Source organism: Protopterus annectens, chromosome 5.part0 (assembly GCF_019279795.1).
Source record: "Protopterus annectens isolate FY-2018-M chromosome 5.part0, PAN1.0, whole genome shotgun sequence".
In the NCBI taxonomy this organism is placed as follows: Eukaryota; Metazoa; Chordata; order Ceratodontiformes; family Protopteridae; genus Protopterus; species Protopterus annectens.
In genome coordinates, this window is record NC_056735.1 from 1,098,162,816 (window position 1) to 1,098,182,097 (window position 19,282).

Sequence of the window (19,282 nt, forward strand, 5' to 3'; positions counted from 1 at the left end):
TCCTGACTTCATTGTTCTTAGTGCTGTTCTTAATTCTAGTATGGGCTCCTCCTCTTTTTTTTCATCATATGCTATGTCTGCGACAGTACAACTTCTGTATGTTTTTCTTCATTCAGAAGCTGCTGGAAGTATTCCTTATACCGGTCTTTGATGTCCTGTGGACTGGCAAGCAGGTTATTGCTGGCATCCCTTATGGTGTTTGATGGCAAATTTCTTTATCTTTCTGTCTCTAACTTGCAATCTGAAAAATTTCTTTGTACCACCTACTGATTTACTTTCCAGATGTCTCTGATGCCCTGTTATTTGCTACTGCAGCTGCTCTCCAAGCCTCTTTATTAGACAACCAATGTTTCTTTTTTGCCTGGTCTGTATTTTCTATCTCCCATTTTTTCCTGCACTCCTCCTTTCTTTTGATAACTTCCTGGATTTCTGCATTCACCACCAGCTTTTCTTATGCACTTTATTTCCATACTTGTCTCAGCCACATATCTGTGCTACAGTCCTCACACATGGTGTTTTGAAGCACTGTCATTCTTCTTCAACTCCATCCATTTCCTCCTCTTCCAGAGGTGCAGAGCCAGGAGTATTTCCTTGAATGCTTCTGCATTTTCTCTAGGCAACTTCCAGATCTTCAGCCTAGTCTCCGTTGACCTAAGAGCCTTCTCTTACCATTGCTTGCAACTGATTGTAGCAACCAATGGTTTATGCTGTGGGCAGACTGTTTCACTGAAGATGACTTTGCAATTGTTGATTCTACCCCAGTGCCATTTCTTTACTAGAAGGAAATCTACCTATGTTGCAAGCTGGGCACTCTTGTATGTGATTTTGTGACACTCTCTCGAGGTACACCCTGTGGCTGGCTACCTTTTACCTTGGATGAAAGCACTAAATTATTTGTGGCCTGCATTGTTTATGCTTGTTGGTGTTCTGGTTTACTGATAAGGCTTATAGGCTGCTAGTTTCCAGGATTTGTGGTGGGTCCTCCTCCTTGTGCAGTGGACTGACTAAAACAGCTCTCCACACCTCTTGCATGAATACATGAATAGGCTGAGATTGGATAGGTTTGGGAACAAATCTATAAGGTTGTGTTCATTGCTGACAGGAAGGCTGCCTGGCACATTATCTGGACCCATAGAGCCAGTGTTTTTGGCTGTGGAGAGAGCCCTCAGGACTTCCTCCAAAGTGATTAGGGTGTGGGCACGCTAAAAGGTAGGGGAAATTAGGAAGAGAAAAGGGTATTAAGTTTGAGCTAGTTTTCTGCTAATATGGTGGGTATGTCTCCGGATGATTAGTATGTGTCATTATGTATTAGCTTAGTGCAAGCTGGGTACAGCGTCTAAGGTTTCTGATACTGCTGAAAAAGGCTTTTTCATTGCTAGGTGGGAGGCTGGCATAATGGTTAAGTTGTTTACCTTACAGACACAAGGTGCAGGGTTTGATTCTCACATGGGGTAATTGGCTAGGCTTAAAATGGCCCACAAGTGCACTTAGCCTAGTACTAATCTATGATTCTATTGACATTGGTTGCAAATTTAAATTCATACCTTCCTCTGCAGGATTTGATTTTGCTTGTGAATTTTTGACAATCCATGAGTACAGTTTTAGACGTTGGGGTATTAAGTCAGTTCTTATGGGCAATAAGTTTATTCATATTATTATACAGTTTGTTTACAAAATGGTTATGCCATAGGCATTCATTCCTGAACTTGACATTATACTTGTGTCTCAGGCTTTTAAGTGAGCACAGAAATATTCCTTAAACTTAGCAGTGTGTGTGTGTGTGTGCGTGTGTGGGGGGGGGTCCTCAGCTATAAGTAATAATTTGTCTTACAACAATTTGTAAAGACAGAAGGGTTTGATGGTAAACCGGGCTTTACTTTCACAGTGATTATTGTATAGTGGTTGTGTTTGACAAATCAAGGGGAAACTACAGGTGCAGAGCATAATACGATTATACTGGTGAGGACTAGATCCAATGTTTGATCCCCTGGTTAGGGGATGAATTACTTGTTCTAAAGCAGCTAGCATTTAAGAAATCTAGGAATCACTGTGCTACTTAACTGTGGTTTCCCAGTTAATGGGAAGATAGTTGAAATTCCACAAGGAGTATTCTGTTAAGATCAAACTGGAGGAATTCAAGTTTATCTGCCTCAAGGGTTGAAAATGACACAGTGGGCACAGTAGTTGTCTATGAAATAACATGGGCTTTTACTGACAGTAACCAGGATATGCAGCAGCACTCTAGATGTGACTTGGCTTCTTATGAATACCTACACACTTCCTCCAACAATAGTCATTTTTCATAGTGGGTCTGAAAGGAATGTGGTGTGCTACAACTACAATGAAACTGTTTCAGTAACTATGCAGATACCTATATTTTCGAGGGTCAGGAAGGGTTGTAAAGGAGTACAACTTTGTATTTAGGTTTCTAATATTCAGCAGTGCTACCTTTATATAGTCTTATTTTTGTTTGATTATATTGGTAGTTTCAAAGAACTGACTTTTCCCCCAAGAAGGCATGATGGGGGATGGTCAACATACGACAGTAAACAGCAATTAGGACAGAGGTGCAGGCCATCCCTAGCAAAGCAGATATGGCTGCCAGTCATCATTGTCCCAAGATGATTTGTATCAAACCTCCTTAGAATGACACCATTAACTAAGCCAAAAGTTAAAATCAATCATTTTGCTTGTATTGTGACATCACTTTTGCTGATTGGATGTTGCTCAAGACTAATTTCAGAAAACCTCAGGTGCATATTCTGAGATTTCTATCATGTCCCTCTTCATATGATCCAAGGAACTGCACGTCAAGTCACTTGCTCCCATATGCACAGTAACCAAATCATGCGTGCGCCTTGGATGAAGGGACCTGAGGAATCTAGTGAAATGATTGATTCTAGCACCTGAGAGACAGCTTGCAGTCACCTTGCCTTTGCTTAGACCGGTGAGTGAAGCATTTGTCTGTCTCACTATAGAGTGGATCTATGATTAAGGTGCTACCAGATGTTTTGGCACAGCCATATCTTAACAGTGTTGACCTGCCAGTTGGAGACCCCCTTTTGCTACTGCTGGATACAAGTATGGATGCAGTTTACTTGCAATTGAGATACTGAATATCCTGTAGATCTGACTTGACATCTTGGAGACCGTTAAGGTTTGGGCAGGGATTTTAAACACAAGATGGGTTATTTGCTGATTTAGACAAAGGTGGGCATGGCTGTGAGAGATGGGTGTTAGTACTGATAACTTGGTAGGTACTGCCAATAACGTTAGATGATAGGCTGATCTCCAAGGTTAATAAATGCTTGTACCTCACACACAGAATCATGTAGCAGAAGAAAATGTCTGCAAGTAAGGATAAAGCAGCTGTTACACTGCCTCAGGGTGCCAAGAGCTATGAAACTGGCACTAAAGACAGACTATGGCCTTATAGTTTGTAGTGACTAGTGTGTAAGGAGCACATGGATAAGGTTTGCTGTTTGGAAAAATTTTTTAAATGATTAATTATGACAGGAGTTAAGGTGTGCTAGCAAAGACAGTACAGTAAAGTAAAAAGTGAATTACAGGTAGAAGTGAAGTAGGTTAGTACATTTTTACACAGCAGTGGGTACACCTTTGCTATAAAGAGTCTTTGAATGTCCAGCTTAACTGAAACAACTTCAGAATTACAGCTGAAGTCAGGCTCAATTGTATACTTGCTCAGCTTATACAACAAGGGAGTAGTAGCAGCAGCAATAATGAAATTATAATTACAATGAAGATAGCCTCAGCAAATGATTTAAAACCATTACAATGGCAAAGCAATCTGGCATAATATCCAACAGATAATTATGTCACAGTGAGTTACTTAGCATGGCAAACAGCGGTAGAAGGTTGTAATAACAGCACTTTAAAATACAGTATAATAATAGCAGTAGCACAATTTATGAATACGATATAGTGCCTAGCAAATAGGCCTGGGTGCCACAGCAGCAGACAGTTCGATTGCAATGCAATCAGCAAGAAATGGTGATACAAAATTGGTAAAGACAATAGCAGCAACATTTTGAACAATGAATACAAAGTCTGACAATATGACTTGAATGCCAAAACAGCATACAAATTACGCTAATGTGATAGTTTACAGCAGACTAGCAAATTGGCTTGGATATCATAAAAGCAGTAATAAGTAAAAGTAATAGGTGAAATGGGATACGCTAGATGTACATAGATCTACTATGTAGCAGCTGCCCCTGCCTTGGCAAAGTTGTGTTCAAGTGTCTGCATCACTGCACTACTGTGCTCAGTTGAATATTTCTTTTGCACTACAAGAGACTTGTTATACAGTAATAATTTAAGAAGTAACATTTCTTATAGAATATTTTTTTCTTTACAAAATCAGAATGTGCAAATACATGCAAATATGAAAACATAGTTCACAAGAGTTCACACACTATACAGCAATTCCTAGGTGTAGCGGGATTAGATTTCAAGGTCGAGTTCAAGAAAATGTCCTCAGGCAAGCTCATGTAGCCAATCAGAGCTTCAGTGTCCAAAAACACGAGTTTAAAAAAACTAGAGTGCACAGGCCAATTAAGAAAAGACAGGAAACAGTAAATTGTGTCCAGAACAATGGCAGCACGCCTTCTCTCACAAGGAGATTACTTGCTAAAACAGTCATAAATAGAAAAATCTATGACAACACAAAACATAGTAGAGTACTCTGAAATCAACTCTAGCAGATGCTAATTTTAAATGTAAAAACACAAAATAGTTACTTCAAAGATGTGGAAGGATCATGTTTTGAGGCTAAATCCAAGAAAATATCCTCAAGCATGTAACAACAGCAAAGTCAAACACAGTCAATAAACAGATTGTCCTTTAAAGGCTGCAGGACACTGATGGTCTCAGAATTTCACATAATTTAAAATAGAACAGTACAGAACAGTCAAAATCTAAACCAACACAAGCCATTGGGAAAGTTGCACTGAAAGCCAATGTGCTCCTGAATAGCATTCCAAATAAATATTAAGACTACTATAAAACAATAAACCACATTAAATCATAAATGTTCACTTTGTTCAAATTCAATGTATGTACAAAATAAAATGCTTTTCTCAAAAAATGTGAATTCAAAGCATGTACAAAATAAATTTGCTTTTTTGCTCAAAATTCTTTAATTGTTATAAATCATTTTTATAAAATTTGTACATCATATATAAAGCTTATAAACAACTGTTTGGAGTACAACTTCTCTGTGTCCTGCTTCATCTTTTCATGCTCAACACATGAATGGCATCATTAAACAATGTTCTGCCTTGGTCATGATAAAAATTATTATAGTAACGATCTCAAAAGTCTCTACTGGTGCCAAACAGAGGCCTTTTCTCAGTTCACTTCTTTGGTGGAGGTTTGTAGTGGATCCGGCAACGTTCATTAAATATCTGAAATCAAAAATACATGCATCAGTAATGACTGCAAACTTGGTGAACAAGCACAAGGCAAATTATGACTGAAGGTTCCTATTTAAGTTGCACGTTAAAAATATTCAGACAACCTGCCATCACTCTTAAACCTATGTCATCTTATAAATATCGGAAAATTAGAGGCAAAGGCATCTATAGTCTGGGGACAGGCAAGGCAACAATTTTATAAAAAAAGATAGTGTATGTACTATACATAATTTATACATAGTACCAAACTGAGATGAACAGTCAAGTCTCCTGACAGCTCGCTCCAAAAATGAAATCTATAAAGGTACTGGTGTGTATATTCTTCAGGAGTCCTGAAGAAGGAAACAAACTGTATACAAATTGCATAAGAATACATAAAGAAACAAGTGAATACGCAATGTTCATGGGAAAGGAAGCTTAAACTGTTTTGAAAAAATAAGAACAAAATACAGTCTTAAAAAATAAGGGTATCCTAAGATGCAGGGTGGAAAAAAAAAGAACATTTACATGAAAAGACGGTGAATGATAGAAACAGACTTCTTGAAGAGAATGATGATGACAATTCTAAGTAACACAGATTATTTAATATTTCACTGAGCTAGGGAACATGAGGGGGAACCTCTGATTTCCATGCTTTAGTAATAACCTTCTTGGCAACCAACAAAATCAAATGAGCAAGTCTGTCCCTCTCAAACTCTGCACTCCCAGGATACAGAACCCAAGAGTACGCTGGACACACGCAAGGCACTTCTTACTAGCTGGGAGTGCAGAACAAAAAGTTTAAGTCAATAGGATATCCCACTGGAGAGAATGGGTTGACTACATGTGGCAGGCAGTTATCTGCTCTCAGTCTTTTTATGTAGTAGTGTCAATGTCAAATATCTCCTTAAGATAACAGAACACTTACTTAGAAGTCTTAGATTCTAAAATGTACAAGGTTCAGCAGAAGGTAACCACAGCTAAAGCTCAAACACAGTAACATGCACATGTCAGCGTTTGTCTACATTATGTTTGTCTGCTCCTGCTTCCTCCCTTATACCCTTCTCCCTATTCCCAAATTCCCTTCCCTTTTTTCCCCAAAATAAATTACTATTACAAACATTAAGAACATCCAACTATTACTCATCAGAACCACAAAACATGATAAACAAAAGCTATTACATCAAGAATAAAAAGAAAAACGATACTCCATTCAAAGACAAAATAATAGTCTTAACAACTGTCATCCATGAAGTGTTTCTTGACCATCAGAACAACCTTCGCCTCCTCATACTTTTATCAACCATATTTCTTTAGAGCAATATTTAAGCTTGTAGTGCACACTAAAATTCAAATCCAAGGTACAAAAATACAACATAAAATGATGCTCGAAGTGAAACTTGGAGATAATAATGCTGCATAACAGCTCTAAAAGGAAAAAAAAAACAGAAAAAAGGAATTAAAAACTACCAAGTATTTGGTAAACTTTTCTTTCTTCTTTATATGTGTTATGAAGAACCCACATCATCTGGTAATCCAAACCAATATCCATCTCAGTCTCCTAAAGTCCAATTATCCTAATTCACCAAGTAGTTTATATCCACATAAGCCAATTACCAAGCACTTTTCCTATGGATTTATCCAAAGATGATGACAATTCTAAGTAACACAGACTTACTATTTCACTGAGCTAGGGAACATAAGGGGTAACCCTCTGATTTCCATCCTTTAGTAATAACCTTCTTAACCAACAAAATCAAGTGAACAAGTCTGCCCCTCTCAAACTCTGCATACCCCAAACAAACAAAAAAGTGCGTGTTTGGGGAATAGACAAGTATAATTGGGGTATGCTAAGGATGAAAAAGAAATTGCTGAAATCTCTTTAAATGGTGTTGGCTTATTGCATCCTCAAAATATATAAACACAGTCTTTTATGGCTTGATGACACAACCAACAATATGGAGATATTGCAGGGTACATTCTAGTTAGTCATGTTGATGCAAAAAAACTTGAGAAGACATTGCCATCCAAAAAAATCTTAAATTATGAGCTTTTGCTACATACCTGGGGTGATGAAGTAATTCCCATAGTCTTTCACCTATCTGACAACACCAACTCCCTTAATCACATTGGCCTATTATTTACTAGTGAACTGTTTCCTAAATTTCTGTACGATTTTATATGCTGAACTAATCAATCCCTTCCCTTCTAGGGTGATCTTGCTTTCTGCAACTTACAAACACTTACAAGCTCACGTCTAGCATTCATGCCCAGCTCAGAAAGCTTTAGTATGCCCTCCAATTTTTGTAGTTTAGTATATGAAAAGCGGTTCAATTCTCTCTCACAAGAAATCTGTTAAAAAAAAAAACCTGGAGACACAAACTGGGCATCAACAAATAACTCCTTACCAAAAATATTATCCTCCCCTCTTTCATCCATCTCTCAAGTAAAAACTTCTTAGCCTCATTCTTGAGTGCATCAATAAAGCGGCAAGATCAACCACTGTCCCAGTTTTCCTAGTGATACACTCTGTATTAAATGCCATCCAAAAGCCAATTTTTATCAGATCCAGATTCTCTGGGCCACTCAAAAGACTTCCAGAAATCAGATATTCCCTTGTACTCCACTAAATGGATCCTATGCCACTCTGTCCTAGACTCAACCCAATGTAACCTACAACGGAGAACAAGTAACAGCCTTACGTACAGTTCACAATCTGGTAGCCCTAGTCCACCATCTCCCTTTGCTAATGTCAGAACCTCTCAACTGGGCCATGGCTTCTGGATTATGCCAAATAAAGCAACAGCAATAGACATAACTTTTGACAACATATTCATCGAAATTATCAAGGGTTACCCCAGATGCTACATAAATAATCAATGGGAGAACAAACCACTGTGGGGTTATTATCCAACAATCTTTTCCCGTATCCCAAATACTCCTGTATCCTTGCAAATCCAACTTTATATGTTGTCTCTGATGAGTATGTCACTGTAGGCCTCACAATAATACCCAAATACTTCATAAGGCCCAATTTAAAAATTGGTAAAAATTGATGCATTCTGTAGTGGGAAGTACAACTACACAAGTCCTACTTACTTGTAACAGTAGGTATATGAATTTCACACTGCCTCAGTGGCATATGGGTTCTGTGCCTGCACAAATTCACAACAGTAGCTTTCCTAAGCTCAGAATTTCCTCCTCTTACTCCCTGTGATAGGGGATTGGCTAAGTTGCTTCCATCAGAGGAAGCCCAACACCTGGCTTTTGTTGCGAAGAACCAAGAAAGACAAGGCAAGAGTTACCTGAAATCAACCAGTTTTTCAGCCAAAAAATAACACAAATACCAAAAGCCAAACAAAAGTAATATATATATATATATATATATATATATAAAATAAGGGGGTTGTAGGTGGGTGCTGTCACTGAGGCAGAGTGAAATTCAAACATCTACTGCAGGATTTATGCAACTGTATTATGATAATCACTCACACTGCCTCAGTGGCATATCAGTTGATTCCCAAAGCTTACCCTGTCTAACAGAAGGAAGGATAAGGATCCAATAGTTCTCGAGAATGGTGCTCTCAAAGCCTGCTCTGGAACTTCAGAAAGAATCCAGTGTGTAGTGCTTTGTAAAGATATGAACAGAGGACCAAGTTGCTGCCTCTAGAATGCTTCCAGAGTCCACTCCTTTTCAATATGCCACCAAAGAGGATACGGCTCTAGTAGAATGTGCCTTAAACTTGCCTGGAACAAATTTATCATGCTGGGAGTAGGAAAAAAACAGCAGTAAGGACAACCAATGAGCAATAATTTGCTTAGCGTCTGGTTGACAATTCTTAACCCCTCAAAAAGAAATACACAGCTGTTCAGCTTTCCTGAAGGGCTTAGTTTTGTCAAGGAAATAACTTGAGCTGACTGTGCACATCCAGGGTATGCAGAATCTTCTATTCCATGTATTTAGGTACCAGAAAGAAATCTTAGAGATTGGCGGCTTGATTCTGGGTACATTCAGGAAGAAACTGAGCTGTGAAAGATGGATTAATGTGTAAAACAATCAAATGTGAGCCAGACCCTTAAGTCTCTCTACTCTCCTATGCAAAACCATGGAAAGAATCATCAGAAATGATCAAAAATAGCATAGGAAGCCTCCATACTCTAGACCCAACCCATACGGTTTTGTCAAGGGCAGGTCATGCCTACTCAAACTGGTGAACTTCTTTGAGAAGGTCACAAAAGCAATGGAAGTGAGCAAAATGTTTCATACTGCCTACCTTGACTTGGCCAATACATTTAACACAATACCCCACTCTGGGGCTGTTGACAAACTCAATAGGTTAGGTACAAACCCTTATGTCACCAGGTGGATAGCAGGCAGGCTCACAGGACCCAGTAAGTCAGACATGGGGAGTCCACCTCTAAAAAGAGGCCATTCACAAGCGGAGTCATTCAGGAATTTGTCATGGTACCACTACTTTTTTGCATTTAGCTCTCCGAGGTCAAGACCAATGTCAACAGCCTCTAGCCGACCAAATTTGCAGGTGACAGTTTCAAAATCCCCCACTGACACTAATGTTTTCCAGGAAGGGCTAACATAGACAAATAACTTGCGTCAGAGCCATGGACTAAAACTAAATTTATTTAACATCTGTTGACTAGGAAAGTCTGACTAGGACAGAGCCTATTTTCATCAAAGGCCCATGAAGAACTGCTCCAATCACATCTTTAGAATGTGGGAGGAAACCAGAGCACCCAGAGGAAACCCACTCAAATGCAGGGAGGACATGAAGACTCCTCACAGAAGGCATCCCAGCTGAGAATTGAACCGGAGACCCTCTTGCTATGAGGCAACATTATCCACTACGCCGCCAAAACTGCACAGTAGTATCTTTCTAGAAGTCTTATACATCTGGTAACTATCAGATTGACAACAATCCCCTGAGAATCGACCCAGTAGTCAGGGACCTGGGAACACAGACAGTAACATAGCCTTTGACCATCAATCGTCTACAGTAGTGATGAAATTATTCTACGCTGAGCAACTTATAAACAAAAGGTATGGCACCTAGGCTCACGCAAGTCATTGTTCCACTGTATTCAGCATTCATCAGACCTATCACTGATTACACCGACTCCCTTAGTATGTACCTAACACACATCCAACAACTGGAATGCCCACAGAGGTTTCTCACTAAAAGAATACACAGTGTAATTAACATGTCTTATGTAGACCGTTTCAAAGCCCTATCACTCTGAGGCTACTTTCTCAAAAGATCAGTCTACAGCCACAGATTTCTATTGGGCCTCTGATGCAGATGGTAGTAAACACTCTCGAGTCCATCCAGTTTGATTCCTTGGAAGGTGAACAGGGTCAAAAACTCAAGCAAGTGTTCATCTTTCCACAGATGATAGCCAAGTTTAGAGATTTAGCCAACTGGAAGCAGTCTATACATACACCAGTGATTGGCAGAGTACATGATCTTATTGAGGATGAGATTCCAAACGTTTTTGCTGTTTGTCCTCTGTTACCAGCCTTAGAAAAGGTCTACAAAATTGTAAGGCCCTGTTGGCTAGTGAACCAGTTCTTAAAACGGCTATTTGGGGAATACAAGGTGTACTCTGATCTTGACCTAGCTGTTGTTTCTCCAGCTGCCAACTCTAACAAGAGGACCTTGGCTGCTTCAAACCCTACATGACTGGATAACAATGGCAAGTGGTTAAAATCTCAGGGGGAAAAGTTGTCTCAGTACAGTAATTTAGTCTTTAAAATGTTAAATTATTAGCATTTTATGTGGAAATTTCTTACAATTTTCCTTCAGTTTAGATGACTTTCTCGTGTCTTTACCTGCTGAACAGAAGAGATACATGAAAGAAATTGTTTTTAATGCGACTCATGTTTCAGAACATGTCTTGGAATGTGCAGAAAAGTTCTAGAAATGCAGACACTTCTGTTATATTGAAGAGGTATGCTTGGTTACATAGAATTCTTGAGGATTTAATTAAAAAAAATGAGATTCTGAATATTCTTTAAGTTTTGAATCTGTGTTTGGTCCTGCTCCTACCCAGATTCTCAAACAATGGGAAGACAGAGGTAAATTGATGTGTGGGTACTAGAATATTTCATATTCACAAGGTTCGCCCCTTACACGGTATCCAAATTTAAAGGGCAGAACAAACAAAAGTCCCAGCCTAACAAAAGTCAGGGCACCAAGAGGAAATGGCAAGAGAATAATGTTTCTAAATCAAATAAAAGTGGTTCCTTTCCCCAAAAAAAGGTCATTCCCCTGTTAAAGAGCAATTATGCAGAGACTTGGGCATCCTGTCCCTTCCTTCTGTCCCTCTTCCCCTTTCCCTTCTCCTAGGCTTTCACTCTGCCCAGCAGCTGACTAAATATAGTCTCAGACAAATGGGTGTGCAGAGTAATTCAGACAGGATATTCTTGGCAGTCAACAGAAAACCCTCCTCCCTTCAAGGGAATCCCCGGCACCTGTGACACTAGGAAAAAAGAAGTTATGTACTCACCATAATGTTCCATGTTTGTTGTCCTTGATCTCGCCTTCCTTCTTGTTGGTTGGGTTCAGAGCCGACCCTCGGCTCCAACTCGGCCATATTCTAAAGCTCGAGAGCTTCCACTAGCTCGAGGCTAGACCCTATCCCATCATGCCTAGCCGCTAGTTACCCAGATCTCATTTGCTGCTTGAAGCCTCGAGATTGCAGGATACTGGCTCAGGCTAAGTTTTTGTATTTTATTATTATATTCCGTCTTTAAAACTTGATATTTCTTCAGAATTCTCTCTGTAGATTAGCAGTGTTATAGCATCCCTATCCCCGCTTTTCTGGTTATTGTTGTTGTTTAGGCCATCGTTTTTTCTCCAGGCCTATTTCCCCTTTCAAATTGTTTTTTCTTAGAGGATTCCCCCCTGCCATTAGCCTTTTTCAGTTAGAGGGCTTCCCCTTATTCCCTCCTTCTTCCGGTCTGGTAAGGAGTAGCTGTTATAGGCTCTCCTCAGTCGGGGGAGTTGGTCATTTAACTTAGAGGCTCTCCCCCTTCCTTTACCTTCTCTGTTACCTTTTCTTTTGCTGTTTAAAAAATAAAAAAGTTAAAATATAGTCTTACTAGTTATTGTAGAGTTGTAGATTTCCGGTTTCTGATTTCTATAACTTCAGCATATTGTACGTTACTGTATTGTGCTTATTGTTGTGGTAGATAATGTCCAAAGAAGCTACCCAAGGATCCAAACCTTCTGGATTTAAAAAATGTGACTTGTGTGGTCCAAGCAGAGGTTATAGAACCAGTTCCTACGCCACAGAAAAGAAAAGGATTTTTATCCAAAATCTTTTTGATACCCTAAAAGAGTGATCGTGGAGACCACTTTTAGATCTGTCTTACCTAAACACCTTTCTGAAAGTACCCAAATTCACAAAACTTGTCTTGCAGAGAGTCCTACCCCATCTTCCAGACCACTATTTCATGCTGACTTTAGAACTGAAAGATGCTTATGTTCCAATTGCTCCCAACTTCAGGAAATGTTTGAGATTTGGTGAGCCTGACTCACTTTCAGTTTTCTGCATTACCGTCATCTACTATCCACTGCACTTCAAATATTGACAAACTGCCTGGCTCCAGGGATCGCTTACTGCAGGACCCAGGATGTCCACATTTTCCATTATTTGGATGACTTGCCGATTTGTGCAGAATCTGTTTTCGGGGTTTTGAATCATTAGACAAAGTCTCGATCATTCTAGCTCATCTGGCTTCAAGTTAAACCTACAAAAGTCTTGTCTCACACCCTCTCAAAGAATTATCTTCCTAGGGTGTCTGACAGACACAGAAAAAAGAATGGGCTTTCTACCAGAACACAAAGTCAAGACTCAGAATAAGAAAAAGTGTACACTGTGCCCTGTAAATGACCATTTCAGTACTGCAGTCAGTTCTAGAAGAGCTGCAGTATTTTTGTTAGGACAGTTAAAAGAACGTTTCTATGTAAAAAAAAATATCAACTGTTGAAAAATCCAAATGGCACACCATATTTCTGACATTAAATTAAATGTTCTTAAGAATGTATTAGACAAACACAGCCTTGACTTCCCAAACCACATGCATTTTACATTTCATGTCCTGGAAACACTGGAATGAGAACTTCTCCATGGCAAACTAAATAATTTTTTGGAAAACAGAGAACTTGCCTGGCAACTTTGACTTAATGTTTTCAAAAACCAAGGCTAAACACCATGTGTTCCATTCAAAGCATGTAGAACTTAAGGGAACAACTTCAAAAGCTACTATTAAAGCTATTTTTGTAATCGTTATCTTTTTGTCATCTTTTTTAGGTCATTTTGAGTTTGTTTTAACTAAGTGACATTTTCTGGAATGTTTTTAAAGTAAGTTTTGTGCTCACTAAATTTCCTATCATACTAATAATAAAGTTACAGTACTAGAATCTGGAAACATGCAAAAATGGACCTCCATACGCCCCATGGAAGTTGTTACTAGCATGAACACTCACCAATAATATCAAATTGAGAGTTAAAGCATTAATGAATCTTACTGGATTTTATTTCTCTAAGTTGTTACAAGTGTTAAAAAAAAGTAGGCACTTCAATCTTGAAACAAGGCTTGTTCCACTTAATTCACCCATTATTAAACCTTTTACATCGATCACCTTTAAAATAATCTGATTTTACTACTGCATGTACTTTATTAAAGCTAGATCTGAGGAAGCACATAATGCAAAAGTGCTTTCTTTTACACACTGGTAACCCTTTGTTTAAATATTTTGTTAACACATTTGGATATATTTAGAAACTGTTCCCTCACTACACAACAGGGTCTGATTACAAATGGCAAGTCTTAGAACCTAATTGGTCACTAATATTTAATAAGACTTGTCCAACTACATGCCATGGCTTTCATCCAATTAGAAGCTTGCCCAATGGACCCACCCACTGTTTTAGTGGCTATAAAAAACTCCCGCTGTTTGACTAGTACTCGTATCAGAAAAAAAGCCATTTTCCTGGCTACTGCCATTATTCATCTTTGAATAAAGCCAAAAAAGAACAAACTGTGTCTCATTCTTCTGAAAGGAGGGGATGACACAATTAAAGGTAAACCTGGTAACATATTTTGGAGCACTGCAGGCAAGAAACTTTTAGGAGTAAAACCCTTCTGTCAAGTCTTACTTACTGATTCTTAGAAGTACACAGCAAATAAGGCTAAACTGGATAAAATACAGTAGAATTAAAATGTGCTAAGCCCTGTTCTACAACCTGTACAGTGTAGTAAAACAGCAGCATACACAGTCACAGTTCTAAGTAAAACGAACTTGTCTAAATAATGGAAAAAACAAATCAAACATATGCCCTTAAATCAAACAAACGTTTTTAAACAGCATAAACAAACATTTACTTAGATTCCCTTGTCAGCAAAGAAATAAATCCACATAAAATGCCAATACAGTAATTTATGATAAAATCAAGATTTAATTATAAAAAAAGAAGTTATGTTCTTACCATAACGTCCCATCTGTGTTGTCCATCTTCATTTCCATTAACCTGTGGATATCAGCTCCAATCCTTGGAACCGACCAGCCAGTTTCTTTCCAGCTTGAGCTTCCTGACTCCCTACCCATAATGCCTTGCTCCACTAGAATACCTCAGATCAAGTTTGTCAACAAGACCACCACATAAAGAGCATGATCATACACTTAAACACACAGATCAAATACGTTTATAAATATCTATGAAAAGAACATCCTGAGCTCAACAGAAGGAATAGAGATTCCTTTAAAATTCTACCAGGCTTCCCAAAATCTTGGAGTGGGGAAGGGGGGGTTAATGGAAATGAAGATGGACAACACAGATGGAACATTATGGTAAGAACATAACTTCTTTACCTGATGTTGTCCACTTTAATTCATTAACCTGTGGGACAGAATCCCCAGCTACTAGAATCCAGGGTGGCCACACAGAAGTATATTCTGGAGTACAGCAAAACAAAAGGCACTTTTACTCCTGGATATGATGCCCACATTTTAATGAGTAACGAAGGTGTGGGGATTTGACCAAACAGCAGCAGCAGCACAAATGTCTTCAATTGAGACTCTAGACCAAAAAGCCTGAGAAGTAGCCATAGACCTTTGTAGAATGGGCCTTTAATAATCCTGATAAAGGAATATTTTTGAAAGCATAGATGAAGGAAATGCAGTCTTTCAACCATCTTGCGTAACTTTGGTAACAGCTCTACCTCTCTCTGCGTCTGAAAAAGATGAACAACTGATCATAATTCCTCTGAAGGGCTTGGGTGTATGTATATAAAAACAAAGCTGCCCAAGTACACTGAGCAAATGAAGAGTGTATTCCCCTTTGTTTTGCTAATCAGGAAAAAAGACCGGAAGATTTACGGACTGATTAAAGTTTCCCCTGCTTAGCCACCTTGGCTAAAAAAGAAGGATTAGTATGCAGGGTCACACTGTCCTTGTAGAAAATCAAATATTGAAATTTTGCCGAAAGAGCAGATGTAGCAGCTACTAAAAAAAAAAAAAGTCACCAGGCAGAGAAATTTCAAATTCACCTTCACTACTGAGGGTTCAAAGGGGAGTGGACCAAAGTTTGCAAAATTATAGTCAGATCCCACAGGGGAGTACGATCTTCCATCGAAGGTTGGAGCAGAAAAGTGCCCTTGAATTTAGAAGAAGCAAGGGATAAGGAATCAAAACCAATGTGAAAATTGTATATAGCTAGTTGGACTTTCATAGTAGAATAACTAGAGCCATCCTTGAAAAGGAAAAGGGAAGCCAAAAAATCTAGTATGACTGCTACTTGGGCTGTAAAGGATCTGTTTCTATTCAGCCCAAAAGGAAAATCTCTTCCATTTATTCTTGCAAATTTTGTGCAAAAACCTACAAGAGGAAACCAAAATTTCTCGAATGGGGAAGAGAGCCTGGGAAATCTTGCCATCATGGGAAGTGGAGAAATCATGCAGTTAATTTCAGGCCCTGAATGTCTGGCTGTGGATGCCCTAACGGATGAGAAAGCAGATCTGGACTCAGATCCTATCTCAACTGAGGGCAAACCAGGTGAAACCAAAGAAATGTGAACCAGGTTTGTCGAGGTCAAAAATAGGCCAATGAGGATTACTTTGCTTCGCAACCTGAGAGCTTTCTGTAGGAACTTGGGAATTAATGGTAGAGAAAGGCATAGAGAAGACCGGAGGGCCAAGCATGGACAACAGCGTCCCTGGGGGACTGTCCTTAAGGCAGGATCAAGGCAAAATACCTGCTGCATTTTTGCTGAAAAGGGGTGCAAAGAAATTGCAGCAAAGATGACCCCATTTCTGGAAGATCACATCTGCCACCGACCATACCTCTCAACCTGGAAACTTCAAAAATCTGGACAAGGACCATGAAAAATAGGTACAAATCTGTATGCTGATTAACGTACAATTTGCATACATAATTAAACTTCGCCCACTCCATTGGAATTGTGGGATACCAACTTTGAAACGCAAACTGAAGAACAGAACCAAAATATAGCACCAGTGTCCCCCTGCAGCCATTCCAATGTCCCATTACCTGGCTATTGCACCCCATTTACCATAAACACTAATGTGTGCATACTGCTTTACTTCTACAATGATTATTTGGATTTTAGTTTTTTTACATTTTATAGCACAATGCGCAAACACTAATAGATATCTGCTAAACAAAACAATACTGTCTAACAATGAAAATAGACTTGGCATTAAAACTTCTCTGCCCTTGAAACTCATGTTCATTGAAAAAGCATTGAAACCCACACCACATCCAAAGAAAATGCATCTGGCCAGTGGTGGATAAAGATTACCTTTGGACTGTTTTCAAATCAGAGACCCCATGCACACAAAGCAAGAAACATTCATGCATTCTTTGATACACCTTCCTGACTTTATTAAATTGTATTCCTTGTATAATACAGCACACTTGTTAGACTTAAGTTAGAGCGCATTTTAAATTCATTGTTTAAACATTTTTCCAGGAGGCAATGAAGCAAACTACATGCACCAATAATGACAAAACTGCCCTATTCAGAATATTTCCATAACAGTCTACTTCTATACACACAATATATATATATATATATATATATATATATATATATATATATATATATGAAAATACAGAATCACAGGAATCACAGTAGTGTAAGCCATAGGCATGTTGCACAGCTTATTGCACTTATTTTCAGTTGGGGGGGGGGGGGGGCAAAAACCAGAAATACATTTTAGACATTGCTTTTATAATTTTGGAAAGTTGCTTGCATAAAATAAAAAAACTTGTGATAGTGGAGTAAACTCTCCTCCAAATGTATCCCAATAAAAGAACTAAACAATGGTAAAAGTCAGATACGAAGGAGAGAACATAGCATGTAGATAAATCAATCACCTCTGAGCATATGGTAATAAAATAAAATGTAACATTTATTGAGTAAGCGCTTTCACCCACTTGGCTTCATCAGACTCATGGATATAAAACAGGAAATAAAACAGTGCTTAAATATACATCCTGGGCGAGAGATATAACTCCACCCTATCTATTAAACAATTAAAAATATTTAAAACTGATTAAGTCACTACAACTCTGCAAGAAATTCCAATTAAAAGAATCACTACTGAGTTATAAAAACAACCACAAAGCATAACATAAGTGAGACATTAATCTGCCAGACAGAATAGTTCACATAGTGTCAAAAATGCATGGCCAAATAACAAACTTGGAAATAGATGACTGTTAAGACAGCATGCTGCTAAAACAAAAGTAAAAAGAAATAGTTATTCTTCTTTAAAACTAAAATTAAACAATTGAACATACCAAACTTGAAATTGTGTACCTGTTAAGATGCTTTTAATCTCCTCATCCTTAGGAATGGTTTAACAGACAGTTTAGCGTTCAAACCTGGAGGTACATCTGATCTGAGCTTGATAATCCACATATTCTCTCTACCTTCTGTATGCATTCTTATGTCTCCTCCCCTGATGTTCACCTGCATCTGTTCTAAAATCCTAAAAGTAAACGTGTGTGTGGAGTCAGTTTCAAGAACATGTTTGGCAAGTGCATTACTACTGTGTCGCATCCTAATCGCATATAGGTGCTCTCGTATTCTGTCTTTCAGATATCTATTGGTTTTCCCAATATAAAATGATGAACATTTCTCACATGTGGCAATGTACACCACATTAGCTGATAAACAATTCCCATGAGCTTTCAAATGATAAGTATAATGGTTAACTGGATGAACAAATGTCACTTCACTACTGATGAATGAACAGAAATTGCATTTACCACATATTCGAGTACCAGACGGACTGTTAGTGGATGACTTCCTTAATCTCTCTTTATCACACAGTATCCTCTTTAGGTTTTTCTTATTTTTGTACCTAAAGCACGGAATGTCACCAACCCTTTTCTTAACATCGTTATCAACCGTGAGGACATTCCAATGTTTTTGAACTACTTCCCTAATTCTCCAAGCATCAGTGGTGTAAAACATAGTGAATGCTTCACCACTAGATGTATAAGTACTAGGTGTTGTGAGTTCATTACTGATGTTCCCCTGATGTGAAAAATAGGGTGCTGCTCTATCTTGTCTGGATCCCTGGACGCTATCAAATCCCTTCATAATCTCAATGTTGTTATAACAACGTTGAGAAAGTCGAGTATACAGGTCATCAAGGTCCTGTATAAATCCCTGTGAAGTAGGGTTGTACCTGGAGGCCCTCATTGCCTGTCCTTTAACAATGTTCCTGTAAACAAACTGTGGATGCATACTGCTACGATGCATCTGGCCAGTGGTGGATAAAGATTACCTTTGGACTGTTTTCAAATCAGAGACCC

General features: G+C 38.6%; 1 protein-coding gene across 4 annotated transcripts in view; it reads right to left on the minus strand.

The window, feature by feature from the left end:
- Positions 1 to 3,729: 3,729 nt before the first annotated feature.
- MIX23 (mitochondrial matrix import factor 23) overlaps positions 3,730 to 19,282 on the minus strand; it is a 438,171-nt gene continuing 422,618 nt past the window's right edge. For all 4 annotated transcript variants that reach the window (XM_044070967.1, XM_044070968.1, XM_044070965.1 and 1 more), the window contains one exon: positions 3,730 to 5,426. Coding sequence is in view for 1 of the 4 variants with exons in the window: in XM_044070966.1 (XP_043926901.1) it covers positions 5,376 to 5,426 (51 nt within the window). In the remaining 3 variants the exon portion in view is untranslated. The remainder of the gene's footprint in view (positions 5,427 to 19,282) is intronic.